This window comes from Eucyclogobius newberryi, unplaced genomic scaffold (genome assembly GCF_026437365.1).
Source record: "Eucyclogobius newberryi isolate DKJ021-1_F unplaced genomic scaffold, fEucNew1.0.hap1 SCAF_8, whole genome shotgun sequence".
NCBI classification, from domain to species: domain Eukaryota; kingdom Metazoa; phylum Chordata; class Actinopteri; order Gobiiformes; family Gobiidae; genus Eucyclogobius; species Eucyclogobius newberryi.
The window spans coordinates 21987002-22004963 of record NW_027316500.1 but is presented as its reverse complement, the minus strand read 5'-3'; the positions used below and the strand labels follow the sequence as shown (position 1 = coordinate 22004963).

At 43.8% G+C, this 17962-nt stretch overlaps 2 protein-coding genes across 9 annotated transcripts in view; one reads left to right on the top strand and one right to left on the bottom strand.

The window, feature by feature from the left end:
* ctbp2a (C-terminal binding protein 2a) overlaps positions 1–2855 on the top strand; it is a 70149-nt gene extending 67294 nt beyond the window's left edge. For 5 of the 7 annotated variants that reach the window (XM_072437576.1, XM_072437578.1, XM_072437575.1 and 2 more), the window contains 3 exons: positions 138–265; positions 583–706; positions 1643–2855. In XM_072437576.1, the coding sequence (XP_072293677.1) occupies positions 138–265; positions 583–706; positions 1643–1829 (439 nt within the window). In that variant the 3' untranslated portion in view covers positions 1830–2855. Of the gene's footprint in view, positions 1–137; positions 266–582; positions 707–862; positions 941–1642 lie in introns of all 7 variants that reach the window. The other 2 variants (XM_072437580.1, XM_072437574.1) reach the window with 1 other exon arrangement.
* A 1088-nt stretch (positions 2856–3943) lies between these two features.
* Positions 3944–17962, bottom strand: part of zranb1b (zinc finger, RAN-binding domain containing 1b) — a 31874-nt gene continuing 17855 nt past the window's right edge. For both annotated transcript variants that reach the window (XM_072437524.1, XM_072437523.1), the window contains exons 4-10: positions 16040–16193; positions 14627–14698; positions 13472–13670; positions 12968–13088; positions 12041–12170; positions 10873–11102; positions 3944–5488 (exon numbers count right to left, since the gene is read on the bottom strand). In XM_072437524.1, coding sequence (XP_072293625.1) covers positions 5270–5488; positions 10873–11102; positions 12041–12170; positions 12968–13088; positions 13472–13670; positions 14627–14698; positions 16040–16193 — 1125 coding nt within the window. In that variant the 3' untranslated portion in view covers positions 3944–5269. The remainder of the gene's footprint in view (positions 5489–10872; positions 11103–12040; positions 12171–12967; positions 13089–13471; positions 13671–14626; positions 14699–16039; positions 16194–17962) is intronic.

Sequence of the window (17962 nt, the reverse complement as noted above, 5' to 3'; positions counted from 1 at the left end):
TAAAGAACCACAGTTCTGTGCACAGTCTGAACTGTTACAACATACTGTACTATCTACACATTGTTCACTCTAATGCATGCGTTGAATAAATGTATTTAAATCTCTTTCTCTTCCTGCTCCTGTTTGTGTTGTGTCAGTTTTTCCCAAGGCCCCCTAAAAGACGCCCCTAACCTGATCTGCACTCCGCACACGGCCTGGTACAGTGAACAGGCCTCACTGGAGATGAGGGAGGCTGCAGCCACAGAGATCCGCCGAGCCATCACAGGTGAGTCTCACCTCTGCAGAGCTGCACAGTCCAGACAGCAGGGGGCAGCAAAGAGCACAGCTGGACAGAGCGCTTATAAAGCACAAACTACTCACCAAGGTCCATTATAACGGGCCTCACTGTTGTGTAAGAGGAGAGGACCTCAACCCTGCCAATATTCGGCTGTTGAGTGTATGATTGGTGAGTAGTTTGAGAAGGGAGAATGAATAATTAAAGCCTGATCTAATAAAATGTATTTTGAAGTCCAAAGTGCACGGTTTCTTAAGTTAAACAGATGTCGTTTCCTGCTGGCTGAACGTTGCCCGCTTGTGCCACAGGCCGCATTCCTGACAGTCTGCGAAACTGCGTCAACAAGGAGTTCTTTGTGACCTCTGCCCCCTGGGGGATGATGGAGCAGCCGCCGCCACAGGTCCACCCAGAGATCAACGGCGCCGCCTACAGGTCGGTGCAGCTCATGTCACGTGTGTGTTTGACTCTGTTAAAGGGCGAGGGTAGACTCATGATTGTCACAGTGTTCAGAATGATGGAGCTCCTATTCCAAAATGACGTGATCCCATTCTCACACTTAATGCCCCCCCCCCTGCTTCTCTCACACAGCCGAGTCAACCAAACCATGGTACAGACCATAGCAACCGGGGGAATGCAGGACAAATTATATACCTAAATCTCAACAAGGTAAATGAAAACTGCTGGACCTCAGTAACAGAAGTAACACCCATCCAAACCACTGTGTACCTCACCTGTAGTGACCCTAGTGACGCCCGAGTGTGACGTGTCCCGCCCCCACAGCCCGCGCACACAACCACACCCTCTTTAGTGATTGGCCGCTGTTGTACCATTGTGAGTCCTGAACTCTGTCATCCTAGCCGTGATTAGAGATGGGCAATATAGCAACATTTAGATCATGTTTTGAAAGTAGAATGTCGAAAAAAAAAGGGGGGGAAAAGGGTTCAAATAAGGGTATAAGGTGATATTTCTGCAATTTTGACATTCATTGACAGACGTTTCACATTTGTCGAATAATTAAACCTCAACCGCCGCATGTTTTAACACATTTCTGTTGGAGTGACATAATATCGTCTTAAACGTCAGTATGGCCCCGCCCCTAAGCGTGACACGTTAGTACACGGCAGAGATGACACTCCCTCATTTAAACAGTGCAATAACATGTTCATTTATTACTTATTCTGGACCGTTCTGGCAAAGAATACTGTCAAAAAAACAGTCTGGACTAACTAAGCTTTACTAGTCACTAACTTGGTGATGATAAAGTATTCTTCCTCTAAATTAACCAAACCATTACATTCTCTAAACTAACTGTGCACAAGCTTTAGCGAAGGCGGAAACGTTGCGTCTAAATCTCTGGCGTTCTTTCAGGTTCCCCCCGGGCGTGATGGGCGTGGCCCCTGGTGGTATCCCCGGTCCTATGGAGGGCCTGGTGCCGGGGGGAGTGCCCATCAGCGCTCACCCTTTACCCCCCGGCCCTCACCCGTCCCAGGCCCCCTCCCCTCACCAGGCCTCCAAACACGGCGACCCGATGAGAGAGCACATGACCGAGCCGTGAGCCGGGGAAGGAAAGGAAACGAAGGATTGAAGGAAGGAAGGACGGAAGGCCTGGACGCAAACCGAAACAACAGTGACATTTCCAGAAACGAACACCGCCGCCATCTCGAAAGTGACCAGCAGACGCCAGAGAGTGAGGACAGTGGTGCTGGACACTTCAGACGAGGACTTGGCCGACAACTCTCTGTTTTTTCCCATTTATTTAGCTTTCCTTTCCGTGGGTGTTTCGATGGAGGTTCTTGGGACAAACTTGCAAGACCGAACTTCAGTTTCAAAGACGATTCCTCTTCCACCCCTCTCTTCCATGTCTTGTTTTTTTACATTCTATTGTTTATGTGAATTATATCTGTCTTTTTGTTTTGTTTTTCAGTGTAAGAAAATTAATTAATCTTAAGTTTCGTGTGCAAGAACTGTCAGAAAATATCCGAAATGTCATAGCGGCTGGAGTCCCCGGAATGTAGAGACGTTTAAAGGGGAAATACAAACAGTTTGGCCCCGCCCCCCAGAATATAAAATCCCAGTTCCAAATTTTTGCTTTTTTCAATTACCCATAATTGTCTCGCCAACTTGCCAACCACAAAAAATTCTCAGGAAAAAAATGTGGCTCCCCTTTACTGCAGAAGAACTCTTAACGTCATCTCCTTTCCTTATTGTGGTTATTTTTTTATATATCAAATGTGGGTTTTTTGATGTTCGAGGTTTTCGCTCCTGTTAGATTTGTATTGCCTTGTTAAATGTTCTTATAATCATAGTCTTGCGTGAGGCGCCCTTCTCCTTCTAGGTTCCTCCTTTGTTTTCTGCTTTAATGGAATCCAGCCACGGCTCTTGCCCCACAATGGCCGCCGTGGCAGCGCATACGTGTAAACATTAACATCCCTTTAGCTCCGAAACGTTAGCGAGAGAAGGCTGCTATCAGATCGTTTGGTTTTTAGTGTGAGTGTTGTATTTGTTTCTTGTACAAGGTGAACATAGCATACAGTGCAGCTGGAAACGATGAATAAAACATACTGTTCTCATGGTCATTAAACTCTCCGCTTTGTGGAACGTTTTCGCCGGTTTCACGTGTGACGCCGGCTGCGGATAATCCCAGGCTTTACATGATCAAAATCCAAACAAAGAGAAAGTCTCTCCCTCCAGGCTTCAGTTTTTACCTCTTGGATGGAGAGGTTTTATCACTTCTGTCAATATTTATCGGAGCGCCCCGGGACTAATGACTTCTATATGTGAGGGAGAGATGGAAGATATGTAAAGGAAGCGTCGCAGTGGCACTGTGTGAACACTCAAGTTTTATTCACACATTATGCAGTAAATTGTGGTACATTTATAGCCTTTAATTAGGCCTATTGTTTTTGTCTGGTCTTGATTGTGTTCCCCTGTTGTGCTGTAGAAAATGATACGCTTTAGTAGTTTAGTTTAGACAACGAGGCAGTAGCTCCACTCTGCAGTTCTCACTAGTTTGTGCTTGTTAGAATGCACGATATTGTGCGCACTCTTCAAATACTCTTCCCTGCAGACAACACTACTCAAGAGTCTGCCCTTCAGTAGTGTGCTCTAGATGTGTGCTCTAGATGTGCTCTAAATGTCGAGGGCCATGAGTTGTTTGGGAGCACAAGAGCAGAAGCGTCTATGAGCTACACAATATGCAGTGTTTAGTCATACAACTGGTCTCCAGACGATGGTTCACACCAACACAACCGTGTGATAGAAGTAGAGCAGTGGATCACACAGAAGGAAACAAAGCCACAGAAATTATAGAGAAAACAGAATTACTTCTTTCAACTAAAAGTAAATAAATGTCAGTCTAAAAATCTTTGCTCCAAATAATGCATTTTTACTTGTTTTATTTAGTTTCAGATCATGATGAATCGTGATCATTATATTGTTTGAATGCAGATTGTAATCTATTTTTGGTGTAATATCTTTTCTCAAATTTAAAGGGGTTTTATTATAATCAACTAATGACGCTTATTATTGTTAAAAGGTACATGTGCAACTACACACCACTAGAGGGGGCTGAAAGTGCCACAAGAGCTTCAAGTACAATGTACTGTACCTGAGTAGAAGTACAGGCTACACATAAGTACATGAGTAAATGACAAAGCAGAACAGGAGGCATTTTAGTTGGACATTCAAAAAGGTTTTCCTTTATTTTTTCCTTGTTTTGCCCGTTCTTTGCGTTACACTCTTATAGTGAAGTCAGGCCAAAATCCACAAACCATCATAGTCACAACTGCAACTATTGCATAAATACAAAGCAACATACAGGTGCTCCGAACATGTATGACTCGGATCAAACACAAGAGGTTACAGTACACAATGGCAAGAAAAACAAATGCAAACATTCACGGCAAAAAGTAAAGTAACACAATTTTTTTCTTTTTTGTCACTTTGGTTTTTACGTTGCAGTCTTCTAAACGTAAAGATGATCGCACTTAAAGACAAGAGACAGGCGCATACAGGGTGAGCGGACGTGTACCGTGAAGATGAAAGACCCAGGAGTTTAGCAGATCAGAAATAACGGATATTTCATGTGTTTCTCGCTCCCATTCGCCTGCCCAAAATAACAAAGCACCAGATTTTTAGGCGATCCACTTTGAGGTACTGCAACAACGAAAGTAAACTTCTCACTGATGGTCACGTCATGGTTCGTTCCTCACGGCAACAATGTTTCTGTGCAACTTAATGTCTTCATTGGGATTCGATGAGGGGTAAAAGAACAAATCCACTAAAGGAGAAAAGTATACAGGAAAATCAAAAAAGGTATTAGCTCAAACAATAAATATATGAAGATGAAATCAGAATGTGCTGAACCTGGGTGAGAGTAGCTTGTAAAGGGAACAATCTCCCTTTATATGACCTTAAATTCAAGCAACAATATTTATATAGAAATGTTTTAATAAATGTGCAGTGCTTATTAATAAGGATTAAAGTCATTTCTTCTCATTATTACTATTATTATTATACACATCTGTTCCTCTAGAGGGCGTCCTGAGCCGCACCTAGTGATATTGGCTTTGTCCCTGCCCATCCCAAAGAAGAAAAACTTTTTACAAACCTCAAAATTTGGAAGTGTGCTTTAGTCAGTGCCCGTGTTGAACTGTTATAAAGACTTGAATCGATGCTGGTATATAAATTCCTTATACGTTTTTTTATTTAAACAACCACATGCATTAACATCTATAGATAGAGATTTCCTTTTTCCGTTACATTTGTAGGTCATTTGTAAACTCATTCATTAGTTTCTTCTTGTCAGTCTTTGTGGTAAAGTGTTTGGAACCAAAAAAAAAAAGATAGCAAAGTCCTCTGTCAAGAAGAAGTGAGGCTTTCACAGTTTGCCCGTGTCGGGAAAAGCAAAAACAGAACGTTGAAACTGAAACGAGAAAAAAGGTCAGGGAGGATGTTGTTGTTGTTGTGGTGTGAGTTTTGTAGTGTCTCCCCCCGTCACTCGTCATCGTCGTCCTCCTCCTCCTCTCCGTCGGACAGAGAGGCGCAGGGTCGGATCTGCCTGTACCCGTCCAGCCACTTCTCTACCATCTGAGTGACCAGCGGGTGGTTCCGGCGCCGCGAGCTCTTCTGGAGGGCCACCAGGACCCCGCCCTCTGTGACGCAGCAGTCCAGCCACTCCCGCAGCAGCTTCTCCTGTTGCTCCTCGTTCCCCATCTGCACCAGAAACGCATGTTAGTGACGCTCTCCGGTAACACCACGGGAACAGGATTGTGATTAAGATTTTGCGAAATATTTGGCAATTTGGTGACGTTTGTAATTCCTGGTGTGACACTGGCAGCAAATATGACACAATTAGAGGTAACGCCGCAACGGTTACTTAGCAACCAGACGGTAAACAAGCAACAAAGTACATTTAATCATGCAATAGATTATGATTTGGCAAATAAAAACACCTCGGCTTTACATTTTTGGCAGTGTTTCTTCCCTAACTGCAATTTGACTGATGTAAAATTATCATTTATAATTATCTCACCAAACACCATCATAAATAGAAAAGCATAAACGCTGTCATATAGACTTTAAGTTAAAGTACAGATACAGCGGCAAAGAAAAGGAAGTAAAAGTACTGAAGTATCAATAGAAAAATGTAAAAGTATTTGACATTTTGAGAACTACTGATTATTGGTCAAAGGAAGTGACTGAATGTTTGACTTAATATATCCAGTCATTTTTATTATTTATATGTTTTTTTGGGGGAAATCAGACAGGATGTCACCATGGCACCATTTTACTAAAATACAGTACTTAAAACACGGATGTGTGTGGATTTATTTCCATTCCACTACATTTCAGCCATATAAAGAAATGGTACTTGAAAGGTGGATATGCTGTGTGTATCCATGTAATACATCTTAATGACTGTAGTTTATGAGTGCATTTCTAATATGAATACTGCAGTAACTCCTGCTCATTCTGTCAGTTCTGCTCTGCACACTGCGCTGGTTTAATGTGTTTTCACTGCCCAGAGTTGTTTCAGTAATATTGTCTATCTTCTCTGTTCAGCGCTAAAGTTAATCTTTCTGGAAGCACATTCCACGCATACTTGGCTCCGTGTGAGTTTTCTTTTGATAATACGGTTTGATTGTACTACTTGTAGAGCTGTAATTGCGTTTCGGTAAAGGATTTGAGATTATTTGAAGTTATTTGAATAAAAGAATAATAATAGATAGAGTGAAGTAAGCTATGATTAACATATTGAGTTAAAAGTGCATATGAAGTGCGTTTTTTATGATTTCCTACTTCTCACTTTACTTGGCGGAATAAAACCTGTTGTAAATATAAATTATAATTTAGAATAAAAGTTGAAAAATATTTTGAAAATGACAGGAAATTGAGCAAAGAACCAAAACATGACGACATCACACTGAGGGTCCAAACGCTGGGGGCCGAAAGTGAATATGTTTATTAATTTATTAATTTATTATGTGACGTGAGGAGAGTTTTGGCTAAGTGTAAAACATGGTTGCTAGGAAACAGTTATGGACTTTCCTAGAGTAATGACATGATTTACAATGAGGAAATAAATAAATAATAATTAAATATATATTCTTATTTTTTTAAGGAAAAGCTTAAATATTAAGATTTTGAGACTTCCTCAATAATGTGCAATTGTTTCCTATTAACTTATTTTATAGTGTTTATTTGTGTGTTGTGACTGTGCTAAACTTTACTGCCTCTTTTCAGAACTCCCTTGGAAAAGAGGGTTAAATAAAGGTTAAAATAAATAAATAATAAATCATTAAATAAAATCAACTGCTTTGGTGAAATAAGTAGTTGAACTCGTCATAGGCAGTTTAAGTAGTATAACTGTACATTCTAATCATTATGGAGCTCATAATGGAGCTTAACGTTTGCCATTAAGAACATGTTTGGCTCGTGTAAACTGCAGAATGGATCGACGCTGCCGCAGCATCTGAAAGTGACTTCATCACGATCTGCAAACTGAAAACTGCCATTTGCTTCCACACGAGCAGAAAGCATCTGTAAAAGGCCATTTCAGAAGAGAGCAGAGTCCCGTGAAATGGAACAGATTTAATAACCACTGTCTGATGAAGCGAGTGGTGCAAACTGCAGAATGAGAAATGAAACGCTCCCAAAATACACGGCACAAACATAATGGCTCGTTTGATGGAAAACAAAAGCACTGCTGTATTGTTTTCTATTACATTTGTGATATTGGATTTCTGAAGTGAATTATCAACAGAAAAAAACATGTTTTCACCAATTTAACAGTAAATACTGCTTTGACTGAAAAACAATCAGGTAAATTTGGTACAAAGGCTAAATATGAAGAGAAGAAGAGCTGTTATAACCATTATTATAATTATGACGATTGCAGTGCTACAAATGCGTGTTACGGCCTCGAAGGTGAAGGGGGAAAGGACAGCATAGTTTTGAGTGTAAACATGCAAATTTTGTCAGAAAAGTTAGTAGAAGAAGAGTTAAATAATAAGTGGATAAAAATAAGTTTGTTTGGACGTCACTTACAGGAGGAATAATGACCTTTGCCTTGTATAAACTATAGGTATATAGTTTATGACTCTGCTGTGAGGAAGACCTACACTCAGGCCTACACCTGGATCTACACCTGGGCCTACACTCGGGCCTACACCTGGATCTACACCTGGGCCTACACCTGGGCCTACACTCGGGCCTTCACCTGGGCCTACACCTGGGCCTACACTAGGGCCTACACCTGGGCCTACACCTGGGCCTACACTCGGGCCTTCACCTGGGCCTACACCTGGGCCTACACCTGGGCCTACACTAGGGCCTACACCTGGGCCTACACCTGGGCCTACACTAGGGCCTACACTCGGGCCTACACCTGGGCCTACACCTGGGCCTACACCTGGGCCTACACTCGGGCCTTCACCTGGGCCTACACCTGGGCCTACACCTGGGCCTACACTCGGGCCTACACCTGGGCCTACACTCGGGCCTACACCTGGGCCTACACCTGGGCCTACACCTGGGCCTTCACCTGGGCCTACACCTGGGCCTACACCTGGGCCTACACCTGGGCCTACACCTGGGCCTACACCTGGGCCTACACTCGGGCCTACACTCGGGCCTACACTCGGGCCTACACTAGGGCCTACACCTGGGCCTACACCTGGGCCTACACTCGGGCCTACACCTGGGCCTACACCTGGGCCTACACTCGGGCCTACACCTGGGCCTACACCTGGGCCTACACTCGGGCCTACACTCGGGCCTACACTCGGGCCTACACCTGGGCCTACACCTGGGCCTACACCTGGGCCTACACTCGGGCCTACACTTGCACTGCTACAATAATAATAATAAATATAGCCGCAAGCGGCAATGATCGGCCCTCGCCACGCCGCCGCCACGCCGCAAGAGGAGGGGGCGCTGACGCGCCCCAATTGTCCTTTTATTACGCCTACTGCTGAATCTGTGACGCTGTCACATCTTCTCCCCTTTGTTTTACCATCAAAAAGCAATTTTATTTTGAATTCTTGGCAAAATGTGCGGCTTTGCCGCACAGACACCGTGACTCTTTGAATAAAAATGTGGATATCTTTTGATGGTCCACCCCTGAAGATGAGTCTCACCAAATTTCACATTGATAGGGCTAACGCCCTGGGAGGAGTTGGTGAAAGTCTAAAGTGTAAACATGTTCTGGCGATTTCCCCATTGGAATAACATGGGAGATTTTGGTCATCGCTACGGCAAAGCCATAACAATTATGACATGGGTCTCATTGACTTTTTTGATGAGGATGCCAAAATTGAGTTGTGTGTCAAATTTCATAAAATTTCGCAAAACTAAACATTTAACCTCCATATAAAATCTGTAGGGGGCGCTGTGGCGCCAAATTAATTTATTTCACTTCAAGTAGGTTTAGGGCAAAGAGTTTAACAACTGATTCTAATTTGACGCAATTGGGACTTTATCTGCACAAACGGCAGAAATGTTAAATTTGGGAGATTTCTGAAATTCTTGCTACAGTTTGCGGCTTCGCCGCACAGAGACCGTGACAGGTTTCAATTTAATTTGAATAACTTTTGATGTCCCACTCAAATTTCAGCTTTTTAGGGCCAACGCCCTGGGAGGAGTTCGGAAAAGTACGACGTTTGTAAAAACTCCCGAGTCCTGCTTAGCCATTTTTGAAGCAATATGGCTGACATTTGGTTGGGTGGACGGCGTTGCCTTCATAATATTTTTTACTTCTCTTGTCACCATCTACCTCTGCGCCAAATTTCATGATTCTACGATCAGATTTTTTTTGGGTCATTTCCTATCTCTCAATGCATTTTTGGTACATTTGGGGGCGCTGACGCGCCAATTTTTTTTATTTTAGAAAAGGGAAATAGCCAGAATGTAGAGAGGCACGATTTTTAGAGGTGTGCAAATTTTTGTGACTTTTCGTCAATGTTCACTGGGTGAAAAATAGGGGGGTTGGTCCCGAGAAGAAGAAAGAAGAAAGAAAGAAAGAATAATATTCCGATGCGAAAACAATGTTTCCCATTTTTCAAATTTCATAAACTATACATTTTCGGAAAGCGCTCGCACTTTCCTACCTCATGGTGTGGGTCCCTGGTCACTGACGGGTACTTTCTTTAATTTTGAGTGGGCTCCGCCCACTTTGTGTTTTTGGCCCTCTATACAGTAATAATGTTCAATTTTTGCATTACATGCTTATATGCACGGAACATGCAATAGATGGGGAACGTATTCGTGAGCTACTTGAGTAGCTATTGAGTGCAAATGAGTGCAAATGAGTGCTTTCGCGGTCGCCATCCCAATGTAAAGTGCTCGTTTAGTGCGCACTTTTGCATGGGCTTCGCCCGTTTACAACGGTAATGTTCCATTTTCCTACTACTAATTAGTATGCACAGGGCGTGCATGAGTGAAGGAGTGCGTTAGTGAGTGTTTGGAAGTGGGCGAGCGCTTCGCACTACGTGCACACTTTTGCAGCCGTGCTTCGCACGGCCTTACGAGATTAATAGGCCTAATAATGTGACATGAACTGAGAGCGTGTCCTTTACCCATAAGCCTTTGCTGCATTGGGCTGTGGGATCCACAATGATAGATGATATACAAATATGTTATAGTATTGTTTTTCCGGGCATGTTTATTTTTTCACAAATTGGTAAAATTCTAGCAAAATGTGTATAAATGTGTTTAAACTTTAATATACGCCATTCTATTTCCTTTTCTTCATCTATTTGTGGCCCTAATGCGCCTTTGTAAAGTCCAGTCGTCTTCCAGGGATTATTCTTACATAAAATACAGATATATTTAATCCCAGGATGCGCCATTGGCTGACTACGCGCTCGTGTACTCTACGCGCGCTCGTGTACTCTACGCGCGCTCGTGTACTCTACGCGCGCTCGTGTACTCTACGCGCGCTCGTGTACTCTACGCGCGCTCGTGTACTCTACGCGCTCGTGTACTCTACGCGCTCTTGTACTCTACACTTGACATGATTCTAAAGAAGTGGGTAAACATTACAGGTAAAAAAGAAGAAAAACTAGCTTCAGAATCAATAAACCCTGAGTGGCACTTACTTCCTGCGCAGAGAGGAAGTGGATGTGCAGCAGCTTCCTCTCACTATCCACCAGCGGCAGAAACGTGACAGTCACATCATCGTCCGTGTTGAGGTTGGCGCCTGCGCCTCGATTGTCAAAGCCGTCATTCTCCATGGCAACCAGAGCCGAGAAGTGGCCGCGCGTGTAGCCCAGAGCGATGGGGCTCTTCCAGCAGAAACTCTGCTCCCATAAAAGGGGCAAGTACACACCTGCAACACGACAGAGGCTCCTGCTGTCACACTTTCATCACACTAGCACAATGAGAGACATCTTAAACACACATTTATAAATCTTATTGAAATGTGGTCACTATATTGGACAACATAAGATAAACTAAAGTGTTGCAGCCCGCCTCACGTGTCAATCAAGTCTGCACATTCTGAGGGAGGAAAGGACTAGAAGCACAGCAAGGAGCTTCTACTAAATGCTTTTTGTTCATAAAATACTGCGTCTGAATGTGTGTTTCCTGATATGGTCCGCCAGGCTTCAGACACAGAAGCAGGTCTGCACGGTGGCCTACTAAGAGAGATTAAAGCCGGCGGGAGAGCACTTGTGTATCTCATTTCAGGAGGACACAATGGACAAAGCTGATAGCAGATAAAAGCGCTGTAACATAAACCACGCGGAGCTGTCCCAGTAACCATTGTGCATGTCCGCCTTCACCTGCACACCTCTCTGCGTTTCACATTTACATCAGCTCCCTGGGTAATGTTTTGCATCTGGGCTCTTGGCAACAGTAACCGCGCTGCTCGTCCGTCACGTGGCCCCGCCCCACTCCCGCTCGCCCCAATTGAAACCAGACTGTTTTTACTGCCGCTCATAAAAAGGTCCAGTGTTCTTCGACTTCTCCCGTTGGCTGGACTTGGGTTCGTGTTGCGTTTACGCTGCACTCTACATCACGGAGAGAGCGGAGCGGCGTGTTTTTGCATCTCTCCAGTCTAGAATGACCACATTAGGCCAATGCATGCTGCAAACACCAATTAGGGACAGTTCACAGCGGCAGTTATGTCCGCTATGTCAGCAACGCAGACACATGTAAGCTGCGGACATATTTCACAAAGAAAAGTGTTTTTCTTGGCACCGACGCTGCATCGCACTTAAAAGATGTGTGAGCGCAAAGCAAAACAGTCTAAATGTAAAAACCTACCTTGAAAACGGGTGTACCCCAGTGTTTCACCACGGAAACTTTTGTAATACTTCACTCCGTAGACAATTATGGGCCTACGAAGTATATGTGCAAGAACAAATATGTGGGTCTGCTCCAAACTGGACCCCGGCTGCGAGGAAACAGACAGAAGAAACACGGGTTAAATGGATGAAAAGCGCGTGAAAGGAACAACAGACTCTGGGACGGCCGCTCTATGAGGTCACATTGTGCAGAGGAGAAGTGCTGATGACAGACAGGATGCACTTAGAAGACACATTAAGTATGCAGTGGTGAAAGCATTAGCCCCTTTGAACTCTTATATTATTACTTTGCGCGTTGTCGGGGTTTGGAGCTGATTTTTGTCTTACATGCGTTGCAAACTGCTTCCGGATCCGCACAACACCGTTTACCTCCTGCTGTGAACTCAACTGTACCACATGACACTGGCCTGTGACCCTCTGTACACGACTATGTTTGTAACAAAAAGAACACTATTCCTGCACAGATGGCACTTAGCGGGTGAACTAATCGGAACAGTTGTTTTTTGTTTGTTTCTCATTTTTCCCAGATAATTTAACAACGTGGCGAGATGGTTTTTATTTGTCTACAAAGCAAAATGTCTTTTTTCCAGCTGGAGGCAACACACGAGCTACTTAGTTCCACTTGCAAATCGTAGCGTCATGTTTTTGTGTCGCCAAGTGGAAAAGACACACTGGGATTTGGCATTTTACATGTTTAAAGTACAGCTATGTTTGTGGTGATTGTGTATTTGATTTTCTTTAACCTTTATTTTATTAGAAAGTCCCTTGAGAAAACTCAGCAGAATTGTACATCTTTGATATTTTGATTAGTATATATTGTTTTTTTATCCCATCTACAAGTGTGTGAAGAAGGAAAGTGTTGAGAAGATTGTACGGGAGCGCGCACCTGACTGGCCAGGGACAGGATGAAGGCCCAGTCCTCCTGCCACTGCTCCTCTCTGAGTGAAAAGTGCAGGCCAAAGCTCTGGGAGTACCACGACTCCCACTCCTTCCAGCGCGTGTAGAACCTGCACAGGAACAACACATTTAGAACCGTGGGACTTGGGTCGATCTGCCCCTCCGCGACGTCGCCTTCGTGGTTTGAGCTGGATGGCAATTATGTCTCATTATGTCTAAATAGTCGTTTTCTCATTGAGTAACCCACAATTTCAAACAAAGACATGAGTCACAGAAGCCTATAATGTACTACGAGGGCATTTCAACACACACTTTTTACTCCACGGTTCATTAAACCCAGACATGGAAAAAACTGCATGTTCTGTGGGTGCCTTCATGTGGTGTGCGTGAGTGTGTGCGTGTTGTGTGTGACTGTGTTGTGTGTGACTGTGTTGTGTGTGACTGTGTTGTGTGTGACTGTGTGCGTGTGACTGTGTGCGTGTGCGGAGCTGACCAGTGGGAGCAGTCGTGCAGGCTGTCGTGGAGGGTCTTCCTCAGGACCGAGTCTTTGTCGTAGATGCCCCACGTGGCCTGGAGCACAGAGTCCAGCAGACAGTCCCCGGCCGTGCGGTTCCACAGAGCGTACAGGCGACTGTCCAAGCGGCTGCCCAGCTCCAGGGACCAGTTTATGATGGGGGCCTCCTCTTCAAGTTCTACAGGCAGAAGGAATAGTCTGTTCACACCATGAATAGCACAAACGTGTCATTTGTTTGGACGTGTACAGGGACAAAACAGCAACATTAAAAAACGTGACTACTGGAGATGGCTGGCTTTCACACACCTTTGTACAGCCGTGTTAATAAATCATGTCAGTGTCAGCTCTTCCAAAGGGCAGCACCTCAGCAGACAGGACTACTCACACATCCCGAGGTATTATGAGATGGTGACTGACTCGCTTCCATATGTGACTAGAAATAGCTTCCAATATTTTTCACACACAGACCCCGATTCCTCTTTTATGTCAACAATAACTGAACCAAAGCCTGCGATGTGTTTATTTATTCGAACTCCATTTGTGTTAAACCTGCTTAAGTACAATGTTTGGTGAGATAAATGTTGTAAGAGTCTAGTGTTGCCATCGATGTTACAATGTAAGAGTGCAGATGTGTAGAAGTGAGCTGAAAGTCATTGCGTGTCGATCTAATGAATCCGAAAACTCAATTAGGCTGATTAGAGCAGAGGCAAAGTAGTGCAGGAGATAAAGACGTCCTGAGCCTGGCACACGGACAAGCTCCAAGTACAAGTAACACTACACTGCCACTACTGCACTCTGGACACACGGAGGAGACACACTGGAGGTTTCAGACGTAAATGAATGCGTTTGTTTTAGTCTATGTAATATTTTTTGTAATGGTTCAAAAAACAACAAACTTAAAAGAGACACATTATGCAAAATTAACGTTTAAGCTTGTATTTGTTTTCCCTTCCCTACTTTCTCTTGCTTGTTACTATGAAATGTCGCAACGGCAGGTGGAAATCAGCACTGCATTTTAAACAGGAAGTCAGCAAACATTTTTTCTTTTATCAAGCCGTCTTGGATCAATATTAGAATTGACTTATTTAATCAATCTACAATCAAAGCCAATAAGCATCCGTCTTAAACGCTTACCTTTCTGTACGTCTCTGTCTAAAACCTCATCAAACAGCTTTTCCTGAACAGCTGGAGGCAAATCTTCAATGTCTGAAAGAAAAAGAAACACAAAAAAACAGCTTTATTAACTTATAATTACAAAATGGCAAAAGGGCACGGTAGAAATATTATTCTGCTGTGGCTGTGTTTTTGTTATTCTCACAATAGCCGGTGGCTCTCTGAGCACACTCGGAGCTCTCGTCAACAGTAGCTCATTCTTCAGCAAAAATAAATGAATGCATTGACTTTGTGGAACTGAACAGAATGCCTCTGTATAGTGGCCAGATGCCAAGGGCTGCATTGTCCTGAATACTCCACATAACACAAATCCTCAGCTTTAGCCACCAGCAACGCGCAATTATATCCCACAGAACGTTGCCTGGACCGTGAGCACAAAGTGATGAGAATAATTAATCTGGTTTAGTCCTGGGCAGTTTGGAGAGAGAGAGAGAGAGCCAGGGGTTGCCTCCGTCTCCTGGCAGTTGCAGACAGACAAATGTAGTGTTATTTCCCCGCAGCCTCAGAACAACAGGCAATTTCATACAGCGCCAGTAACCAAAACAAAACAAGCATTCTGTCATACACTTGGCAGGCCAGGGGACCGGCTCGGGTGCACCAGGCGACTCAGATGAAGTCCAGAGAGAGAGAACACAACACTTTGGACTACTTCACTTTGTTTTGTACGTGATCGCTTTATTAAGTCCATGGACTCCATTATGGACAATATTATGCGCAATCTGTCATTTAGTACCAGAAGACTAAAATACATTTGAAGTGATTACCCGTAAATTGTTAAATTGAATGAATAGAAATGAAGGTTTCGTGATTTCTGTCATGTCTTTTTGATTTTCACACTTTGAATTGCCTTGTGTATGAATTGTGCTCGCCAAATAAATTTGCCTTGGCTAAATACACATCATCTGAGCTGATATCCCATGTACTGTCAGTGATGAGTCAGGTATGAAACATTTGTGAAAACCCATAAAATATGAGCATTCAAGTATCTCTAAAAATGTGTAAATATTTTACAATTCTGAATCTAATTTTGTCCTATTTTTTTTTAATGCAACTCACAATCAAAAGCCTCAGTACGTAACTTTTTAGCTAAAATATACTAAAATAAAAGCATGCTAGTCTTTGTTTACAGCAATGAAGATCAGATGTCTTTGAGAGTCCAATAGGAGAATAGAGAATGTTCCGAAGTGTGGTTTTAACTTTCTATTTATATGGAATCATGTAGGTGACTTACATATTATTGCTTTAACTAGATAATGCAATTTTGGCAGTACCTCAATGAACTTAAGTTATGACCTATTATGATGAACTTATGACCTCTGGATAGTGACTTGTCCACCAAATGCGTTATGGACCATGTGACTGCTCCTGACCCACCTGCGGGGAGCGTGAACGTGACCAGGTCTGTGAGGAAGTAGCAGGTGAAGTCTCCCTTCCGCTGGTGCAGAGAAGCTGCTACTTCACGACGGATCTGCTCCGTTAGTTCGGGGCACACCATGGCTGGGATGCACTTAGCTGCCTGTTGGGACACCTGCACGAAGAGCACACACAACAGACAAATGCATCAACAAAAAGCAGACGGGGCTCTGAATGGTACAAGAGGGTCTAGTGTTGAAAGTACAAATTGTAAGAACAAAACGTTTCAACTCTCATCCAAGACTCATTCTCAATCTGCGAATCCAGTCTGGGACCAGGTTTTATATCCTACTCTGTGTGAATTGGGGATTGTTGCCGTCATCTCTTAGGTATACGTGGCTGTGATCTCTTGCTGGCATGTTAGTGTGAACGGTACAACTATGGGCAGTGGCAGGAATGTTTCCCTTTTTCTGAGGGGTGCCAGGCGGCTCCGTCCACCTGCACGGCCAGTGGCCCCGTCATGGGACCCGTCATTGGTTCTGGAGGCTATGCGGACCCCTCTGTTTTAGCCTATTGACCAAGTGGACCTAAAAATGGCTGTCGTTCCAAACTGCATTTATCTTGGCTATGGCTTCAGGTCAGTGTGTGGGGGGATTACAGGCTCTGTCCATCACCGATTCCTGTTGTAGATGGCAAACTGATGGTCTGAGTGTTACACTGTGGCCTAATGCCTCCTTCTTTCCGAAGGTATTGTGCTCTTCTGGTCATGTTTAGCTGTGCATATGACTGAAAGGATTTTCTTTGCACTCATCTCTGGTCATGTCTTATTTTAATGCATTTTTTCCCTGTTGTGTGAAGCACTTTGAATTGTCTTGTGTACGTTTTGATCTCTACTAATAGACTTGCCTTGCCTCTTCAGGCAAAGTCCAACTTGTCTGCTCCAGGGTCCCTTTGCCCTGTACGTGCTCTTGAAGTTTACATACGAATCACTGTGGTTGTCCAACAGTCTGAAAATATTTTTGTGTGTTAACGCCGGCCCTCGTAAAGGTTGAGCTTTATCTGCAAAACGCCTCGCCCAGTGGGTTGTTGAGGCCATCATATGTGCCTATACCACACAGGGGGCGGCCACTGCCTGTTGGTGTCAGGTATCATTGGACGAGAGGACTGTCTACCTCCTGGGCTGCCATGAATGGGCTTCCTCTGAATGTCATCTGTGCTGCAGCATCCTGGACATCTCCCTCTACCTTTTCCAGGTTCTATAAGGTGAATGTGGCAGTTTCCCATCCCCTCAACGAGGTCTTACGCCAGCACCATTCTTCATCTTGTTGAGGTGGGTGTTTTGTTAAGTGACCCGTGGATTCCTTGTGACTTTGTTGTTACAAATCATCCAGTGCTTGATGCACTAGAAAGATAGTTAAAAACGTAACTACGGTTCTATGAATCCCGGATGGTCACCAGAGGTCTCTGTCCCTCAGAATCCTCGGTCCTTCGCGAGAAGATTTAAGGAATTGTGCTTTCGGAGCTTTCGGTGCCACGTGACAAAATATGTTCACGGGGTCACCGGAAGGTTGCTGTGTGAGTTTGTTGTTATTAATTCTCATAATTTAGTGCTTGAAGCATCTGGTCATCCGGGATTCATAGTTTTATGAACGGTAACTATAGTAAATTCAAATAGTTTTTCTTTAATGCATGCCCTTTTTGATTTTACATATGTTGTTTTATTATTGGTCATCGTTGTATGTTGCACCGAATCACTAAAGCAAGTTCCTATGTTTGTGAATTCTGTTCATTGGCAATGGCAATAAACCTTTTCTGATTCTGTTGTTTTAGACTCGGCGTTAAACCGTTTTCACACACGGCTCCTTGTTGTTTAATGCTTGAAATGGTCCTGCTCTGAAATGGAGCGAAAGATCATGGTCTATATTGGTTCTGATGGTTTTTAAA